The following is a 17,058-nucleotide window of genomic DNA, read 5'->3' on the forward strand; positions in this document are numbered from 1 at the left end:
TAAGAAAATATTGCACCACAAATTAAAGCAAAATGTGCTGCTTCAGTTCTGCAAGAACTGAATTTTCCCCAACTTTTCTGCTCAGACTCCAGCCCAGAACTCTGCTTCCCCATGCGATGCCATCCGGAGCGAGTTTCTTGCCAGCTCTGCAGGGCTGTGCAGGAGATCCACCTGGGCTGCCAGACTGTGGGGAGCAGGGACTGGCAGGGAGATGAATCTTAAGGTCTCTTCTGGAACTTATTTTTAGATTAAGATCCTCCTTCACTGCTCTTCTGCTGGTCTGTTGCTGTAAAGTTCATTCCATTCTCTCTGGAAAGGAAGAGCATCTTCTCTGGAGGTCTTGCTTGTGCTGTCCTGGCTCCAGCTCTCATGGACCTCCCTGTAGGACATGGTTTTCCTCCTCTTCCCTCCCATTTTAGGTCTATTACTCCTGGGATTTAGGTAAATTGTATGGTGAAGGTGTCAGTGCTGTTGTCTTGCCAAACAGTCTGAGAGCAGCTGTGGAGGGAGGGAGCAAGTCAAAGCATGAGCATGTGGCACAGCCAGGCTGAGCCTTCAGCAGCGTGACCATCCCACACTGCTACATCTGCAGGGTCCTTTGAGTAGGTCCTGTTTGGAAAACAAAACCCACACTTTCCTTGGAAAACTGAAATGAAATATGTATCAAATTGCTGCCTTGTGGGTACTAAATACAGCTAATTAGGAACATGTGTGAAGCAAAAGGCTGATTATAGCCAGGGGGCTGAGAAGTAGGAGGCCACACTTCCCAGCCTGTTGCAAGCCTGCTGGGTGAGTGGACAGGATGCAAAGGGACCAGAAGCCTCTGGATCCACAGGTGACCCTGGGGAAGTGCAGCACAGCCCCTGGGTGGGCCAGCAGACACCTGCCCTTCCACCTGTGTGGCTGCAGGAGAAGTGATGGATTCCAGTGCAGCAGGGAGGATCTCTGATACTGAGAATAGAGAAGTCCTGTGATAAATTGCTTGGAAAGGGTCCATGGCAGGAGACCTTCAGGACCACCCAAGGTAAGCATGAGTTGAGAAGAGTCCAACATTGAGATTTGCAGAAGGAGGATTTTATAGCAAAAAACTTTTCAGATCCATATGATGCTGTTGTCATTTTTAAAATCTGAACAGGTGTCTCATTTGGTTTTTTAGAGCTGTTTCGGGAAGGCTGAAGGTCTTTCATATGGTAATGCCTTCATTTATCAACTATTTAAATGCCTGTTCTCCTCAGGTTTCTCCTACTGATTATGTGCCAGGCAATCAGTTTTGGGTCTTTGCTTTGGAAAGGATTTACAAGTCGGGGGGAGTGAAGGGAGAAAGAGGCAGGGCTGAGTGTTATTTTAATTATAAGAAAATATCTCTTGGAAGCAAACAGGCAATTATGAGCAACGAATTTAAATCAGCCACTCAGAGATTACCGTGCAACACAAACCCGGTTTTTAAAGGGCTGGGTGGGTGGAAGATAACCTTCCCATCATCCTGGGATGAGGTTGATGGGTGTTATATGGCATGGCAATAAGATTGTTGTTGGGTTTTGCTTTTTTAGCTGGAGGAAAAGTGTGGGTGAAACAGAGTTGCCTTTGGTTTCCAACTGAAAAGCCTTCTCATTTCGGCAGCATCACTCTGTGGGTGTGCTTGGACTGTGGTTCTTAACAGTTGGAGAAATCATCAGTGTCCCCAGGCGTGGTAATTGTCATCCAATTTGGCCAGTCTTGCTGGAAGCCAGCACTGGGAAGCCTTGTTGGTCAGGTTGTAACCCTGTGAGGCAAAGGGAAGATGTGGGGAGGTCACAGTGGGTCTCCAAGTTCGTGGGTGGTGCAAAATAATCTATATTTTACATCCTGTGGTCCTAATGAGCTGAATAGTGACCTTTAAAAATGCCAGCAAAGAAGCTTTGAGATGTTCACCAACATTGAAAACTCTCATTGCCCAGTACCTGATACCCACAAGGACATGGCCACGAGAGCCCATTTTTAAGCATCCATTTGCCAGTGTCTGGTGAGGGAAACTTAGCACTGGTTGGAAAATCCAAACACTCAACAGCATCAAAATCCCAGTTATGCTTTGCACACATAACACATCCCAGGGGTGTTTTCATTAATCTGTGCCAGAATTTGGGCAATTTTGGGTGGGTTCCTGTGGAAATCAAAAGCTGGAAGGGTTGTGGTGGGCTTTGAGCAGACGGTGTCCCTCTGTTGGCTGCCAGCGTGTGTGGGAAGGTGCCTTGCAGACATGAAAAGCCTGCGATGTGGAGGAGGAGGGTGGATTTGGGATTTGGCCCTCAGCCAGCTGACCAGAGACCCAGCCCTGGGTGATATTTCCCCAGTAATGCATGCTGTCCTTTTCCCACTCCTCTCTCCGTTTTGAAGGTCTCTGTTTCATTTCCTGCTTTGTCAGATCATGATGCTTTCTGAGGCTCTCCTGGGAGCCATCAGCACAGAAATCTCAAGGCCATCCTTTCAATGATGTTTTCACACTTGCTGCTCATTGTGAACACTCACGGCCCCTGTTTGCTGCTGCAGAGGTCAAGGCCAGGCAGTTCAGCAAAGAGCTTGTCTGGAAATGATGGATGGGAAAGAGCAGGCTTGGAGATGTGCAAGAGTTTCTGGCACAAAGCAGCTTCATTGAGCGGCAATTATTACACGATCTCCATAAATATTTTAACTTCTCAAGCTAAGCAAGGAGGAAATAACTCTTCAGGGTGGAATTAATAAGACTAAACCTCATTAAATCTCACTAGGATAGTCTGACAAATGTTTTAATAAGACAATGGGAAGGATCCCTTTATAGCTGGTCCTTTTAATGGTTTGTTTTTGCAACCCTGAAGAAGACACATGCTAGAGGAGAACCTGAGGGATTGCTGAAAAAACCTCTAAGCATGTGCATTTCTGATTCAGCTCCTGAGAGCAAATGTCACAGCTGGGCTGGCAAATGGCCAGTTAGTTAAGTGGGAGGAAAAAAAATCACTGTTGTTTTGATTTCAGATCCATGTGGCTTACTGGCCTGTCAGAAAGCATCAGATCTTCACAAACTCTCCAATTATCTCTGCACTGGCTGGAAGAGCTTTGTACCTAACATCCATCCATCCATCCATCCACTGAATCTGCATGTAGGGAGTTCAACTGATTTAAATTAATGTGGGAATCACCTGTTTGATTTTTCCTACAGCTGAACCAAGATTATAGGCTGTGGTTAGGTAATAAAAAATCCAACCTTTAACTACACATCCTCTCACAGCTTCAGCATCACCATCACCTCATTGTGCACCACCACCTCCTGAGGATCACCGTGTGGGGCATATCCCCCAGAAACACTGAAGCTGCTCAGGGAGAGGAGCAGGTTTTCTTGTGTTAGACAGAAGTCATTAACTGCTGCTAACTGGATGCTCAAGAAGCATCAAGAAATTAATGCTTCCCTACCAAGCCAGGGGAGAGGAATCAGCTCTGTGATCAGTTCCCCCAAAGGGTTTCTTCCATCAGCTCATTCTTCTTTTATGATTTAATACAGGAAATAAAGGCAGAGATAAAGGCCCTCTGGGTTCCCACAGAGCTGCTCCAGTTGCCATGGAAATAACCCTTGTTAGTAGCATCGCCATAAAACAGGAATAATTTTCTTTGGGGAGCTTGGGGTGCTCATGTTGTGCTGCTGCATGCTCAGATAACCAGGGGTGCTGGGACCACTCCAGTCCCATGAGTGTGGTCATTGCTGATGGAATGCAGAGAGCCAGGAGCATCCATCCCTGTCTCATAGCTCCAAAAATTCATTAATTCCTCCCAGAGGAGTCCCATGCTGGGAAATGTGAGCACACAGGGGCAGGCTGCCCAGCAGGGTTTTGTGCTGTCCCAGCAGGCACTGATGGGTGCAAAAGGGTCTGGGAAAAAGTGGTGCTGCTGAACCTGGGTTTCGGGGAGCCTTTTTTTCACTGCAAATGTTTTCAGCTGTGATGCTGAGTGGTTGGCTTCAGCCAGAGCTGGTGAGGTCAGTGGCCACTGGGCTGGCCTTGGGCTGGTGTTGAGCTGGTTGGAGTGGTGTTGAAGCAATGCTGGATTGGTTGGCTCAGTGCTGGACAGTCTGTGCCAGTGTCCCACCTGTGCTGGTGCCTGTCAGGAGGTGTAGGAGCAGGACTGGGCCATGGGCAGGGCTCAGCAAGGCTCTGCTGGGAAAGGGGCCCTGGGTGCTTCATGCAGATCAGTTGTTCTATTAAAATATTTTTATGTGTTCTTTGTCTTGAAAAAGTTTTATTACCCTGGTATCAGTAAAAGCAGCCCCCAGCATCTGGGAAGAATGATGTCTGAACTCCAGTGATTTCAGAAGGCTAATTAATTACTTTATTATACTATAACTATATTACACTAACAAGAATTATCACTAACTAACAAACGCGTGACTCTCTCCTGAGAGTCCCAACACACATGTGATTCCAATTGGTCAGTGAATCCAAACAACCATCACCAGAATCCAATCAACCTTGGGTAAACAATCTCCACACCACATTCCACATGGGCACAAACACAGGAGCAGCGAATGAGATAAGGATTCTTTTCATTCTCTTTTCTCTGCTTCTCTCAGGAGAAATCCTGAGAAAGCTAAGTGTCTCTCTATTCAGAGGGTATGTGGATGCCACACCCTGGGAGCTTCTGGCAGTCAAAGAGCACATTGAGTCCTGTGAATCATGCCAAACCCCTTTCTTGAGTGCTGGGCTGGCCATGCTGTTGTGGACTAGGGCACTGTAAAACATGCTGAGCTCTGAGCAAGGATCTCCAAAGCACAGGACGCACTTTGCATACCTGCACCCACTGCCTGCAAGGCAACTTTAAAGTAATTTAAGCTCATGCTAAAGAGAGCAATGAGGGGCTTTGGGCCGTGGGAGGAGGCCAGCCCGTGCGGGGATGCTGGCCGGGCTGCTGGGCCCCCGGTGGTGCTGCGTGGCCGGCGCTGGCTCTCACCGCGCTGCCCGTGTGCCTCTGCAGGTGTACGAGAGCGGCAGCAACGTGGACCAGTTCGTGACCCGCTTCCTGCTGAAGGAGACGGCGAACCAGACCCAGTCGCTGCTGAGCTCCGTGGAGAGTGCTGTGGATGCCATCGACGAGCAAACCAACCCCGCCAGGTCTGCGGCACTCCTGCCCTCCCCGCTGCAGGAGGATGGAAGGGGTGGAGGAGGATGCTTTTGTGGGGTGAGGGAGACGCAGAGGGGAGCTGGGCCTTTTTCTTTGCCTCCCTTCCCGGCTTCCCCAAATCCGGGGGCTTTTCTCTGCCGCTCTTTCCTGCCCTGTGCCTTCCTCTCCTGCAGTGCCCAGGGTCCCCGCTAAGGAGAGCGCTGTGGTGGGGATGCAAACCAGGGCAGCGCTGGGTGAGCAAACCAAACCACGCTCCCACCCAGGACAAAGCACAGGCACCCACCTGAGCTGAGCTGGGGCGGCCCACAGGGGCAGATCCCCGTGCCAGGGATGCTGCCCCTTCTGCCAGGGCACTCAGCGGGTGTAATAATGCTCCAGAGGGAAAAGGCAGCGCCGTGAGTCCCCAAACCAGCAGCCCAGCACGGGCCATCGAGCTTGGGCCATACAGAGCAGAGCAACTCCAGTGTCCCGATGCTGCCCTGGCTGAGCGATGAGGAGCTGGCAGCAGCCTCAGCACAGTCCCCGCGGTGTCAGTGTCACACAGCTCCCCAGAGTGCCACCGTCACAGCTCTAACCAGGACAGGTTGCCATGGAAACCCGTCTGATTGTCAGACCGGCCCTTCTCCTGCCCTTCCTTCAAACCAGGAGGCCTGGGACGCTTGCATGGGGATGTTTTGGCTTCCCCAAGCCATGGGTGGGCAGAGGGGCACATGGAGAGTGAAAATCCCAGCTCCCTCCTCTCTGTGGAGCACAGAGCCTGGGCAGCTCTGCCACCATCCCAGCAGCTTTTCCAGCAGGAATGCTGTGGGTTTCATCATCTCACATCCCTTTCTTCTCTTTGTTTTGTGGCAAACCTTCCACAAAAAGAAGTAGGAGCTCCTGCAAAACAATGAAGAGGAAACAAACCCAATATCAGGCAGAGCAATTAGAGCCCATGAAAGACTTTGCTGGCTTTTATTAGTTGATGTGTGGGCCCAGATCATAATAGGGAGTATTGCAGTTGTTTTCTTGTTAAAATAATAGCTAAAAAGAAAAACAAATCCCACAAAAAATTATCTCCTGCATCCGCATGAAGACAAAGAGGTGGCCTAAAAGCAGGAAAATAAAGGGCTGTAGAACAAAGTGTGAAGGCAAAGGTCCAAGATGGAGACACCTCATTAAATTGTGATTAAAATAAATCTCTGTCTGTTTTTGCCTAATTTCCTGTCTATTGACAGGAGATAATCTGGGACCAGCAGTGGTATAATTGCACAGCCTGTAGCAAAGGGATGCTCCTGCACCCTTTATTGTTGCTCCTGCTTCCTTATCTTGCAGATGTTCTTTGGGACCAGATCTGCACATCATGTTTATGGTGGAGCCCGTGCTGGTTGATTTACGAGGTAGTTGGGGAAAGAGAACCCAGCGATTGTGCTTAAGAGGAGCCAGGTGCCAGGGGAGGGACAGGAGGGCAGGAGATGCTGGCTGGTGTGGTGCCCACTGGCTCCAGGGCACTCAGCTGGGAGCTGCTTGACTAGCAAAAGATGCCGAGAGGAGCCAGGGCTCCCAGACACATCTGTCAACAGTCAGCTGGCACAGAGCTGCTCCTGCTGGAAGGAAACACTGGAAATCCTTTGAGCTGCTCAGCCTCTCCCTCTGTGGCACAGGCTTCCTGTTGGTGGAGAAGAAAGGAGAGGGTCATTCCCATCTCACTCACATGGATGGCAGCTGCAAGCCCTTGTGAAGATGGCAGATTTTAGCATCTTCTCTGGCTTGCAAATAAACAGGGTCCTGGGAGGATCACCAAGGATGTGGTGCTGGATGGCGATTATGGATGCTCCATCTGCAGAAGTGTTTCAGGACAGTTTTTTGGATCTTTGAGAAACCTCCAAGCCAAATGGACTTTGTAGACCCAAAGAAAGCATGTTGGAGGCAGTGCTACAGTGGATGTGTTTCTGTTCTCCAGGAGAACTGCAGCTGCAGTCTGTCAGTGGGATACACAGCCTCTGCTCATGGGCAGCCATTCGGGCAGGGGCACTCTGGGTGGCAGCAGCTTTTCCTCTCTGAAAGCCACCAAAGCCATTGGACTGCAAAACCAACCCCAGTAAGGTGCAGATGGCTGAGCACAGCTTCAGGGGCCCAAATGCCCCATACTGCAGGTGTCTGAGTAGGACAGAAAAAGTCCCTGAAGGCTGCTGGTGGTGCCAGGAGGGCTGTGCTGTTCCATAAGCAGGTGGAGAAGTGATGGCTGCTAGGAGGAACCCACTGACATTCCTCTGTTTCTGACCCACTCCCACACTGGCTGATGCTGAGGAGTGGTGCAGGAGGAAGCCTGCACTGCCTGGGCACAGTGTGGGCACTGCTGCTCTCCAAGGGGTCTGGCATTATTTGCAGAGCTGCCAGATGGGATGCTCCAGTGCTGGCTCCCCAGGCTGGCTCATGCCACTCTGTGTCCTGACACCCTGTGTGCTCTCTGGTTGCAGACACTACCCCAGCAAGGATGGTCACGGCCTGAGTGACACCTGGTATGACAACCCTGTGCCCAGCTACTCTCCCACCACCTGGATGGTCTCCAGGGAGCAAGGAAAAAACTTCCAGGCTGGTAAGTGCTGGCTGCCTGGGGTGGCTTGGAGCACTCAAGTCCCAGCAGGAGCACAGGGCTCTCAGGGGGTGCCTGCAGGTGCCCCTCACTCCATCAATGTCTCCTGGCTCTGCACAGGTTCCCCTGACACCAAGGCAGAGGGGCTGGAGGGGCAGATCAACAGGCTGGCCAAGCTGATTGGCAAGCTGGAGGACAAGGTAAGGGCCAGCATGTCCCTGTGTGGGGCTGTCCTGCCATCCCAGGGACAATTCAGCAACCTTGCCCCAGCTGTTTTGGGGCAGGGATGAGGATGTGGTGTTGGGATGTTGGCTGCAATGGGAGCACAGGGAATTTTGTGAAGGGTCCTGACTGGAGGTGCAAGAGGTTCTTGGAGTCGGTTCCCTGTAGAGAAGGGGGCACAGTCATTGCAAGTGCTGGGCACAGAAACCCACCAAGCACAGAGAGCCTTGCAGCCTCAGCCCATCCACCACCCCCTGTGCTGCCTATTGCCCTTTTCCCAGACCCTCTGGTTTGACCTGCACCAGCGGCTGTCGGACAGCGAGAGCACGGCCTGCACGGTGAGTGTGCCCCACCCCTGCAGCACAGAGCCACATTTGGGGGTCACTGTGCTTCTGTGGTCTCACATGCTGTGTTTGGGGGCCCGGCAGTACCTGCTCCTGGTGAGGAACGAGATGACAGTGTCACACAAGCACCTGGGCGAGTTCTGCAGCTCCCTGAAGCAGTACCTGAAGAGCGTGGCCGGGGAGCGGGACTGCTTCCAGTGGGTACCATCAGCAGCTGCCCGCTGGGGAGGTGGGGGCTTGGCATGGGCTGGAGTGGGGACCAAGTGAAGGAATGAGGCAAAGCAGCAGGATTTGGGATGTAGTCATGCTCACCAACACTGCTGCATGGGCTGGGGAGTGCTGGGATGGTGTGGGGGGCTACCCCTACCTGGGCTGCTGGGACTGGGGTCCCCCTTGGTAGCCCACCCTCGAGCACACCTGTGGCTGCAGAGGCGGGGGGATGCCCCATGTTGGGGGCTCACCCCCTCTCCCTGTTTCTGCCAGTGTCACCGCAGTGAAGCTGCCTGATGGGGTCACCTTCATTGTCTACGAGTTCTGGGAGACCGAGGAGGACTGGAAGAGGTAAGGGAGGGGATGAAAAAGCCTGTTTTGGGAGGCTTGGATGTGGAGGGTTTTCAGAACACCTGAGCCCCAAGCTCTGTCCCCTGTCTGATGGCAGGACTGAGGAGTTGTCTGTCTGTCTGTCCCTGTAAACAGGACAAGGGGGTTGGGGTGGGTCTCTCTACACCTCCCACCTGGGAGTGCCTTTGGATGTGGTGATGAGAGGGGTCAGTGTCCTGAACCAAGGCAGGGTGCTCTGCATAAGGGGAAGTGAGCAGGATTGCTGGCACCCAGCCCCGCCAGAGCCCGTGGTGCTGTGGGGGGCTGGAACGGTGTTTCTGGGGGGGCTGGGTGTCACCCACTGTCTCCTACCTGGGTGCAGGCACCTGCAGAGTGCCACCTGCAAGAGCTTCCAGCACGTCAAGGTGGACACGCTCAGCCAGCCTGAGGCCATCTCCAGCGTGGCCGTGCCAGGTAGGAGGGCACCCGCCCCAGAGGGTGGGGGACAGGGACCCCTGGGCAGCCAGCACCTCTCCAGTTGTTGGGGCACAAGGGTGGGCAGGTGGCATGGGCTGGGCTGGCTGGGGTTCAGGGCGATGTGGGGCTGGGCAGGTGTGACCCTGCAGTGATGTTCCCCTGCAGCTGCCTGGTGCACCCTGAGCCGAGAGTGACGGTCCGTGCCGGGGCCCGCCAGCACCTGTCCCCTCTGCGGTGGCCGTGCCTGGGAGAGGTGTCGGTGTGACCTGGCTGCAGTGAAGGAAACTCCCATGTGTGTGTCCCCCACCCCAGAGTCCTCCCTCAGCTACCCCAACACCTGGGGCATCTCTCCCTGGTCTGGGGTGGTCTTGGGGGAAAGAAGGACTGCCAGGGAGGGGCTGGCAGGGTTTGGGGAGGGGGACACCCCCCAGACATAGGTAGGCAGGGAGGGGGGGCAATGGGTACAGGCAGGCAGGCACTAGGAAGGAGGGATGGGAGTGGGAGGTGGGAGGGTGGAGCAAGCCCCTCCTGAGAGCAGGGAGTAGCTTGGGGGGTCTGTGCAAGTCCCTAGGGCCACCCAGGGAGAAGACTGAGGGGTTGAGGCTGTGCCTGGTGTGTGTGTACCTGCAGGGATGGGGACCTGTGCCCGAGGGGGGAGTCAGGCTGGTGGCAGAGGAGGGATTTCCCTTCTCCCAAGGTGCCCCTTAGTCTTTTCCAGCTGTCGGGGGTCCCCAGGGGTTTCCTTTGCATGTGCACAGTTGCAGCTGGTGCCTTGTAGGTGCGAGGGTGGCTGCCTCCCCTCCTTCCTGGGGTCTGTACTTCATCTGTGTGTGTGTCTGTCTGTGCCAATCCCACACCCACCCCGCCACGCGTGGGGGTCCCTCGGGGTGTGTGGTGTGGACCCTTGCCAATACCCTCTTCCTGTCTTTATTAGCCACTGTACAACGGGGACGGTGATGCCAAATAAAAGCGCCATGGGATCCAGCGGCGTGGCTGCGTTCAGGCAGGACGGGGAGGGTCGGGGGGGTCACGACGGGCTCTGTGGTCCCTCAGCGCAGCAGCCCCAGCACGGCCAGGGCAGCGCTCTGCCCGCACACGAAGGCACCGCCGAGAACGGAGAGAACCCCCCAGGCGATGAGAGCAGCCCTGCAGCGACACGAGCAGAGGCTGCCGGGGAGAGCTGACCTCAGTTACGGGCCACCCCTGTACCCCAGCTCCTCTGGCTGTGGGGCTCTCTGCAGGGTCAGCCTCCCCTGCCTCACTCCCAGTCGATGGCTGAAGAGCCCAGCAGTCCCCCTGTCCACTGCAATGACACACAAACCTTGGTCCAAAGCCAGCAGATGCCACCACACGATCATTCCCAATTCTGCCTGTGCCCAGTGGCCCTGCTGACAGATTAGAGACCCACATCCCCCACCCTGTGCTCGGCACGACCATTCCCACACACCCCAGCTCCATCCTATCACCATATGCTTCCAGCCCTGTCCCCTCCCAGCTCCAGCCCCAAGCCTGGAGGGAGCCCTGGCTCTGCACCTCCCTGCTCCCTCCTCCCCAGGCACACAGCCCTCCTCGGCCCAGACTAAACTAAGCCCCTGGGATGCAGCACTCACCCCAAACCCGGCTGCTGCTCTGCTGCAGGGTCCTCAGCACCATGCTCCTTCCCAGACTGTCCTGGGCAGGCTGGGACTGTCTCCATCACTCCAGCTCATGTCCCTTCTCCTCATGATGGGCTCATGCCCTGACAGGTCTCCCCAAGGGACCTCTCCAAGCCCTTGTCACTCACCTGGATGCCCCTGCTGGCCTTCTGCCTTGGCCCCTCCAGCACTTTGGCACCCCTCCCCAGATGTTCATGGGTCCCCAGAGCACCCTCCTGACCAAGACCGTGATGTCCTGGGCTGCTGCCTCCACCCACCACATAACCTCCATCCTCCCTCAACCTCTGCTGCTCCCCCAGGGGCACCATAGACATGTAAGCACACACTTATCCCAAACTCACCAGCACTATGTCAGCCCCCTGACATGGGTTGCTGCTGTGTCCCAGACCCTCCAGAGAGGAGCAATGATGGGGACACACCGCCCTAGCACAACAGACACTGAACACCTGATGGTTTCCTGTCCCTGCATCTCTGACCCCCAACCTGACCACCCAGGCCCCACTGGGTGCCCCACTGCCACCAAACTCCACAGTTCTTCTGCCCCTAAAGTCACTCTGGTACCTGGGCACCTCCTTGATGCCTGGACACCACCGTGGTATGCAGGGACATTCCCAGGCACAGCCCTGGTAGAGCATTTCCCTCCACGTGCAAATCCCACTCCTGACAGGGTTCCCACCTTGACCAGGGTGACCCCAAGGGTCTGCCCTGGCCATGGCCCATGGGATACCACACCCTGGCCCTGTCCCTACCCCCTCCCTTGCCCCCAGCACCGCTGAGCACGCAGACACTCACCTTTTGCGTGGCCCGAGGCTGCGGGTCCCAGTCACGCACACGAGGCACAGCCCTGCTGTCAGTGCAGAAGCTCAGCCCCAACACAGCACCCCTCACCCAGCCTCACTGCATTGTCCCCCACAAGCACAGCCCTGCACCCCCAAACCTTCCCTGCAGCGATGCCCTTGGCACCCGTGCCTCCTCCCGCTTTCCTCCCTCCCCGTGCCTACTCTTGCCTGGGAAGATGAAGATGAAGAAGGCGCTGATGCCCCCGATGAGCTCGATGACTTTGCCGATGTCGGGCACGAACAGGGCGATGCCCAGCGTGGCGGCCATCCAGGTGACCGTCAGTGCCACCCGGCTGCGCCGCTCGTGTGCCTCAGACACTGCCACGGCCCCGCGCTTCGGGGCTGCCCACAAGTCCTTCACCACGGATCTGGGAGGGAGGATTGTGGGGGCTGACGGCACCCAGGGGAGCTGCATCGGCTCAGGGGACACCCAGCTTGTCACCATTCCCCTCACCTGCCCAGCAGCACCACAATGGGGTAAATGGTGACAATGGAGACGCCAAAGAGCAGGCGGGCGACGATGACAAGCGGGTCATTCCCTGGGTAGGACATCAGTACATCGGGCGCCACGGCCTCGCCGAAGGTCAGGTAGCCATAGAGCCCTGCTGACAGGGACATGGGGGTGGGTGGCCAAGCAGCGAGCAGGACAGAGGAATTCTGAGGAGGATGGATGAGCCAAGGGGAGAGGGGACCTCCAGGGCAAGGAGGAGTGAAGGGTTTGGTGCTGGGGTTACCAGTGAGGGAGTAGATGAGCAGGCAAATGAGCATGGAGAGCACAGAGACGGTGACCCAGTGGGAGAAGCTCTGGTTGCGCATGCTGCTGTAGATGGCCACACATGCCTCGTGGCACTGCAAGGCAAGGGGGGATGGTGCTGGGGCCCCATGCAGGCACAGCTCCCACCCCCAGCATCCTCTCTCCCACCTATGGGTGTCCTGTCCCGTTCTGCCCCATTCCCAGGCACTTGTGTCCTGCCTCACAGCCACCCTCTGGTGACAGCCACAGGTCCCTTTTCCAGCAACCTGCCCTTCCAGGGATGGCATCCCTATGGTCTGGGACACCACTGGGGGCTGCCAGCACTGCCCTGACAGCTGCAGCCAGAGGAGCCAGGGTGACCTACCTGGAAGCCAAAGCAGATGGTGGGAATGACACTGAAGATGGAGGTCCAGGAGGAGGACCTGTGGCATGTGGAGAGGAAGCAGAGAACAAAAGGCATGAGCTCTCATGGAGAAAAAAAACATGCTGTAAACTGCGCAGCCTGGATGGCACTATGGGAATCTCTCGCCCAGTGATTCTGGGAGAAAGGGGTGAAAGCTGGGGTTGGGAGTTACCAACCACTGTGAGTTGTCCCCAGCTCACCCCCACCACACACAGGGCCCAGCACCACCCCTGCCCTGCCTCCAGCCCTGCCCCCATGTCACTGCTCAGGCCACGGAGGTCAGGGCAGGAGGGACAAGGGGCTGACCCTCCTACCTGGAGGGCTGGGGCGACTCAGTCAAACGCAGGTTCTCTGCCTGCAGGTAGTATTTCAGGATGACAACCAGAGTGAGGTAGCAGGCAGCCACCGTGCCCAGGATGCTGTCAGGGCATGGGAGAGCATCAGAACACAGCCAGGAGGAACAGAGGAGAGGGGTTCCCACAGCCCCACAGGTTCCTGGGAGGTGGCAACCTGGGGTACCGGGTACCTAGGGGTGGGCCATCACAAGGATAGCCCAGGTGGTACCTGGAGTACTTCTGGAAGCCGATCTCCCTGGGGACAGAGAGTGGGAAGATGACGAGGACACAGAGAGCTGAGAGGGTGAAGCGCTGGTCCACGTACCAGGGGGGCAGCTGAGGGGCCTCACTCAGCGTCCCGTTGGGGTACAGGGAGTCACACACTGTGGGGAGGCAGTGGGAGGTCAGCTGCACCCTGAAAGATGGTCCAGGGAGGTCGGGAGCATCACACCATGGCAGAACCAGGGAGCCCCGTGTCTTTAGAATTTCCAGGAAAACCCTGAGGGGTGACCCCAACCCATGTGGGAGCACCTTCCCCTCACTCCTGAGAGCTGCCGACCCCAACCAAGTCCCAAACACAGTGAGGGGAAATAACTCACGTTTCTCCAGCTGGTCGCCCACCACCCTGAGGAGGGCCACGGAGATCATGAAGAGGTTGAGGAGGAAGCAGACCTCACAGAGCTTCCCCACGGCCGCCCCGCACACGGCCCGGACCACGCCCTGGTAGGTGGGCTGGGCGCTGCGGGCCGCGGCATAGCCCAGCACGGCCAGCCCGCTCACCAGGAACACCAGCGAGCCCTGCGGGCACAGAGCCAGCGGGAAGCACCACGCCGACCCTCCTCCACCCCCAGACCAGAGCAGGACACAGCAGGCCCACGGCCAGGGACCAGGTTACCAGCCAGATCACCTTGTGGCTCTGGGTAACAAAGGTCAGCAAATGGATGGAGACACACCCTGACGTGGTACTTCGGGTTTAGGTTTGGGGTTTTGGTGCGTGTACGGGAGCAGACACCCATTTACTCCGAGTTATAAGCCAGCTACAAGCGTGGCTTCAGCTGCAAAGGGCATCCCTAAGGTGGCACCGCAACAACAACTTCAGGGTGTTGCGGGGGTCGGGAGGGGGGTGCCCGCCAGCTCCCCGAGCGCCAGAGCAGGTGCATCCCCTCCCTCCGCTCCCTCTCCGGACCGGCGCCCCTCGGCTGCCGCAGCCCGGCGCCCCCGAGTCCGCCCTTACCAGCTCCACCAGGAGGGCGGGGACGGCCCCGCCGGCCCTGCCGAAGGCCCAGGGGAAGCTCAGCAGCCCCGCGCCCAGCGCAGACTTGAGCAGGATGAAGACGGCGCCGGCGGAGGAGAGCCCGGGCGAGGAGAGCCCGGCGGCGCCGCCCGGCGCCGGCAGCAGGGGCCGGCCCTCGGCCGCCGCCCGCTCCATCGCGGCGCTCCCGCGGGGCTGTGGCCCCTCCGCGGGGCCCGGGGGCGGCGCGGGGCTGCGGACCCCCCGCCCCCGGCCGTGGGGAGGGGGCGCTGGGCGGGAGGCGGCCGTGGGAAGCGCCGGCGGGAGCTCAGCCCAGCCCCGTCCTGCTCACAGCGCCCGCGGCACCCCCGGCCCGCGGGGCGCTCCTGCGCAGCACAGCCGCCCCTTCGGCTCCCAGCGCGGGACCGGGGCAGCTGGCTGGGGGCTCTGCTCTCACTTTGCCCGAAATTATCATCACCGCAGGGCTGGGCAGACTGAGGCCTCCCTCATCCTGCTCTGTTCACCCAGGCATGAAATTGCCACCAAAGGGCGTTATGGAGTGCCCCGGGAAGGGTGGAGGAAGGCAGCCGCAGCTCACACACCCTAACTCGCTGGGTGCAGCATCGATGAGGCCAGCACCCCTGCGAGTCCCAGCAGCAGCTAAAAGCCCATTGGTGCTTTCCTGCACTGGGAGACTTTGGAGAGGAGCCATCCCATCCCACTCCTTGCTCCACGCAGGCAAAGGGGATGCCCGGATAACGGGATTGGGCAACTGATGCTGCGGAGGATCTACATAGAGGAGGCTGCACCCCACAGGAATGAGGGGTCCATTCCCAACATAGGGGCACACAGCAGCTCTGTGCCACTCCTGGCACAGGCCACTGCCCCAGGGCTCAGCACACAGGCGCTGGCGTTGGCTGACAGCCCCTAATGCATTTTTGATTTCCCAAATATGTGCCCTTCTGATCTTGGTAAGACGGATAAAGAGACTTTAATCAGCTGCTAGGAGGAATTATGGATGGCTAATTGTGCCTGCCACCTCCATTACATCTCTGCCGCCTACATAGCTTATAAACACTTAGAAGGGTCCTTCCAAGCCTTCATTAGCTGCACACCAAAGGCTTCGGAAATAATTGGCCTCTACGACTTAGAAATTAGCCACTGGGCTGTAAAATACCAGCCACTGGGAAAGGCTCTTAATTCGGACTGGTGCTTTGATACACTTGATTCTGGTTTCAAGGCTGCAGTGTAGCCTTAATCTCTCATTAGTGCTGTGATGAGGAGCAAGTCTCCTCATTAGCACCAACCTGAGAAGTGCCACCAAAGCTTTCCAGTTTCCTCTGATGGAAGAACCTCAAACCAAACAGGTGCATCCCATCTCACACACCAACACAGCAGACAGCTTCTCTTCTCAGTGGCTCCGAGCTCTGTCCCTTATCATTTCCTCTCTTTCTCCCATTTATCTGGGGCTCCAGCCCCTGGGCTACAAGCCATAACCCGAGGGTCCCTGTGGGTTGGCAGCTTTACCTGCTGCTGTGTCCCTTTGGCAGGTGGAAGAAGGGCTGTTAATATTTTCCACATTATTACCTTTGAAGACTGTAGAAGGTACAAAAATGCAAATGGACAGTCCTTGTTTCATACAAATAAAAACACTGATCACAATTATGTTTTGCTACCTGCAATCCCTTCTGAGGTCTGGCACTTGAGATTTCACACCTCTACTGATAGATTTTTTACATCCTGGACAAGTTGCACAGCTGCTGCTGACTGGTCCTATGATGGTCCTCTCCCTAATGTCACAGCTAAGATGCTGAAAACCCCCTCCCTGTCATTATAGATCTGTGTTCAGAGAGGGAGGAGCAAGAGGCTCCAGCCCCATTGGGATGGCACAAGCAGCCCAGCCTTGGGACCATCTTCTCAGCCCTAAGAATCTTCCACTAGCGTCTCCAAAATAAAAGCTCAGTGCCTTCTCTGCTGCGACAACAGAATGTTGCCTCTTCCAGTGCATCCTCCAGAACAGAAATGTTGGAAAAAGGCAACCATTCTTCAAGTTAGGGAAAATTGGTTTGTCCAGTCTTTTTTGCAGAACACTCACAAACTCTATCCATGGCTCCATGACTACATGGAGCGAAGTTCTCTCCTGCAGTGCACTTCCCACAGCCCACCCCCATCCCTGCTGGTAAGCCCTAAGAGGATGGGTGCAGACTGCCCAGCAGGGCTGTCCCTGCCGCCTCCTTCTCCAGCCATGCCCAGAGCTGCCCATGAACTCCCCCAGGACCATTCACCAGCACGCACTGCTTACCTGCCCAGGCTGCCATTCCATTCACAAATACGGGCAGCCACCAGCTCCTGCCTCCTAGGAAAAGGTGCTCATCTGGAGCAATGATGAAAGCAGTTGGCAGGGAAAAGCTCAGTTTCACTAGAAAAGAGAGAAGCTATTTCAATTATGGCAACATTAACTGGCACCGCACGGACAGGGGAAACTTGTGCCTACATCCTAATTTAAGCCAGTGACAATTCACAGGCTTTCAAGCAGGAGAAACTAAAGGAGACTGGGTTTTC

The 17,058-nt window shown here is 56.2% G+C and overlaps 2 protein-coding genes across 2 annotated transcripts in view; one reads left to right on the plus strand and one right to left on the minus strand.

The window, feature by feature from the left end:
* NECAB2 (N-terminal EF-hand calcium binding protein 2) overlaps positions 1-10,263 on the plus strand; it is a 74,159-nt gene extending 63,896 nt beyond the window's left edge. The window contains exons 6-13 of the mRNA XM_021535238.3: positions 4,975-5,111; positions 7,581-7,699; positions 7,817-7,896; positions 8,200-8,256; positions 8,347-8,459; positions 8,746-8,823; positions 9,185-9,276; positions 9,445-10,263. Coding sequence (XP_021390913.1) covers positions 4,975-5,111; positions 7,581-7,699; positions 7,817-7,896; positions 8,200-8,256; positions 8,347-8,459; positions 8,746-8,823; positions 9,185-9,276; positions 9,445-9,473 — 705 coding nt within the window. The 3' untranslated portion in view covers positions 9,474-10,263. The remainder of the gene's footprint in view (positions 1-4,974; positions 5,112-7,580; positions 7,700-7,816; positions 7,897-8,199; positions 8,257-8,346; positions 8,460-8,745; positions 8,824-9,184; positions 9,277-9,444) is intronic.
* Positions 10,191-14,694, minus strand: SLC38A8 (solute carrier family 38 member 8). Its single transcript, XM_077786445.1, has 9 exons — positions 14,500-14,694; positions 13,865-14,063; positions 13,495-13,648; positions 13,245-13,349; positions 12,892-12,949; positions 12,228-12,622; positions 11,942-12,141; positions 11,727-11,778; positions 10,191-10,425 (listed from the first exon to the last, which is right to left on the minus strand). Exons 1-9 carry the CDS (start codon positions 14,692-14,694, stop codon positions 10,329-10,331), a joined length of 1,455 nt encoding a protein of 484 aa, XP_077642571.1. The 3' UTR covers positions 10,191-10,328.
* Positions 14,695-17,058: the final 2,364 nt, after the last annotated feature.

The sequence above is a fragment of the Lonchura striata genome, chromosome 13 (genome assembly GCF_046129695.1).
Source record: "Lonchura striata isolate bLonStr1 chromosome 13, bLonStr1.mat, whole genome shotgun sequence".
Taxonomy (NCBI): Eukaryota; Metazoa; Chordata; class Aves; order Passeriformes; family Estrildidae; genus Lonchura; species Lonchura striata.

What these genes read in the sequence shown, in the direction of transcription:
- SLC38A8 (XM_077786445.1), bottom strand. Translation starts at nt 14,694, where the DNA reads ATGGAGCGGGCGGCGGCCGAGGGCCGGCCCCTGCTGCCGGCGCCGGGC. An exon ending in CCATCTGCTTTGGCTTCCAG is followed by an intron (nt 12,623 to 12,891) that starts GTAGGTCACCCT and finishes CTTGCCTTGCAG; the next exon opens with TGCCACGAGGCATGTGTGGC. An exon ending in CTTCATCTTCATCTTCCCAG is followed by an intron (nt 11,779 to 11,941) that starts GCAAGAGTAGGC and finishes CACTGACAGCAG; the next exon opens with GGCTGTGCCTCGTGTGCGTG.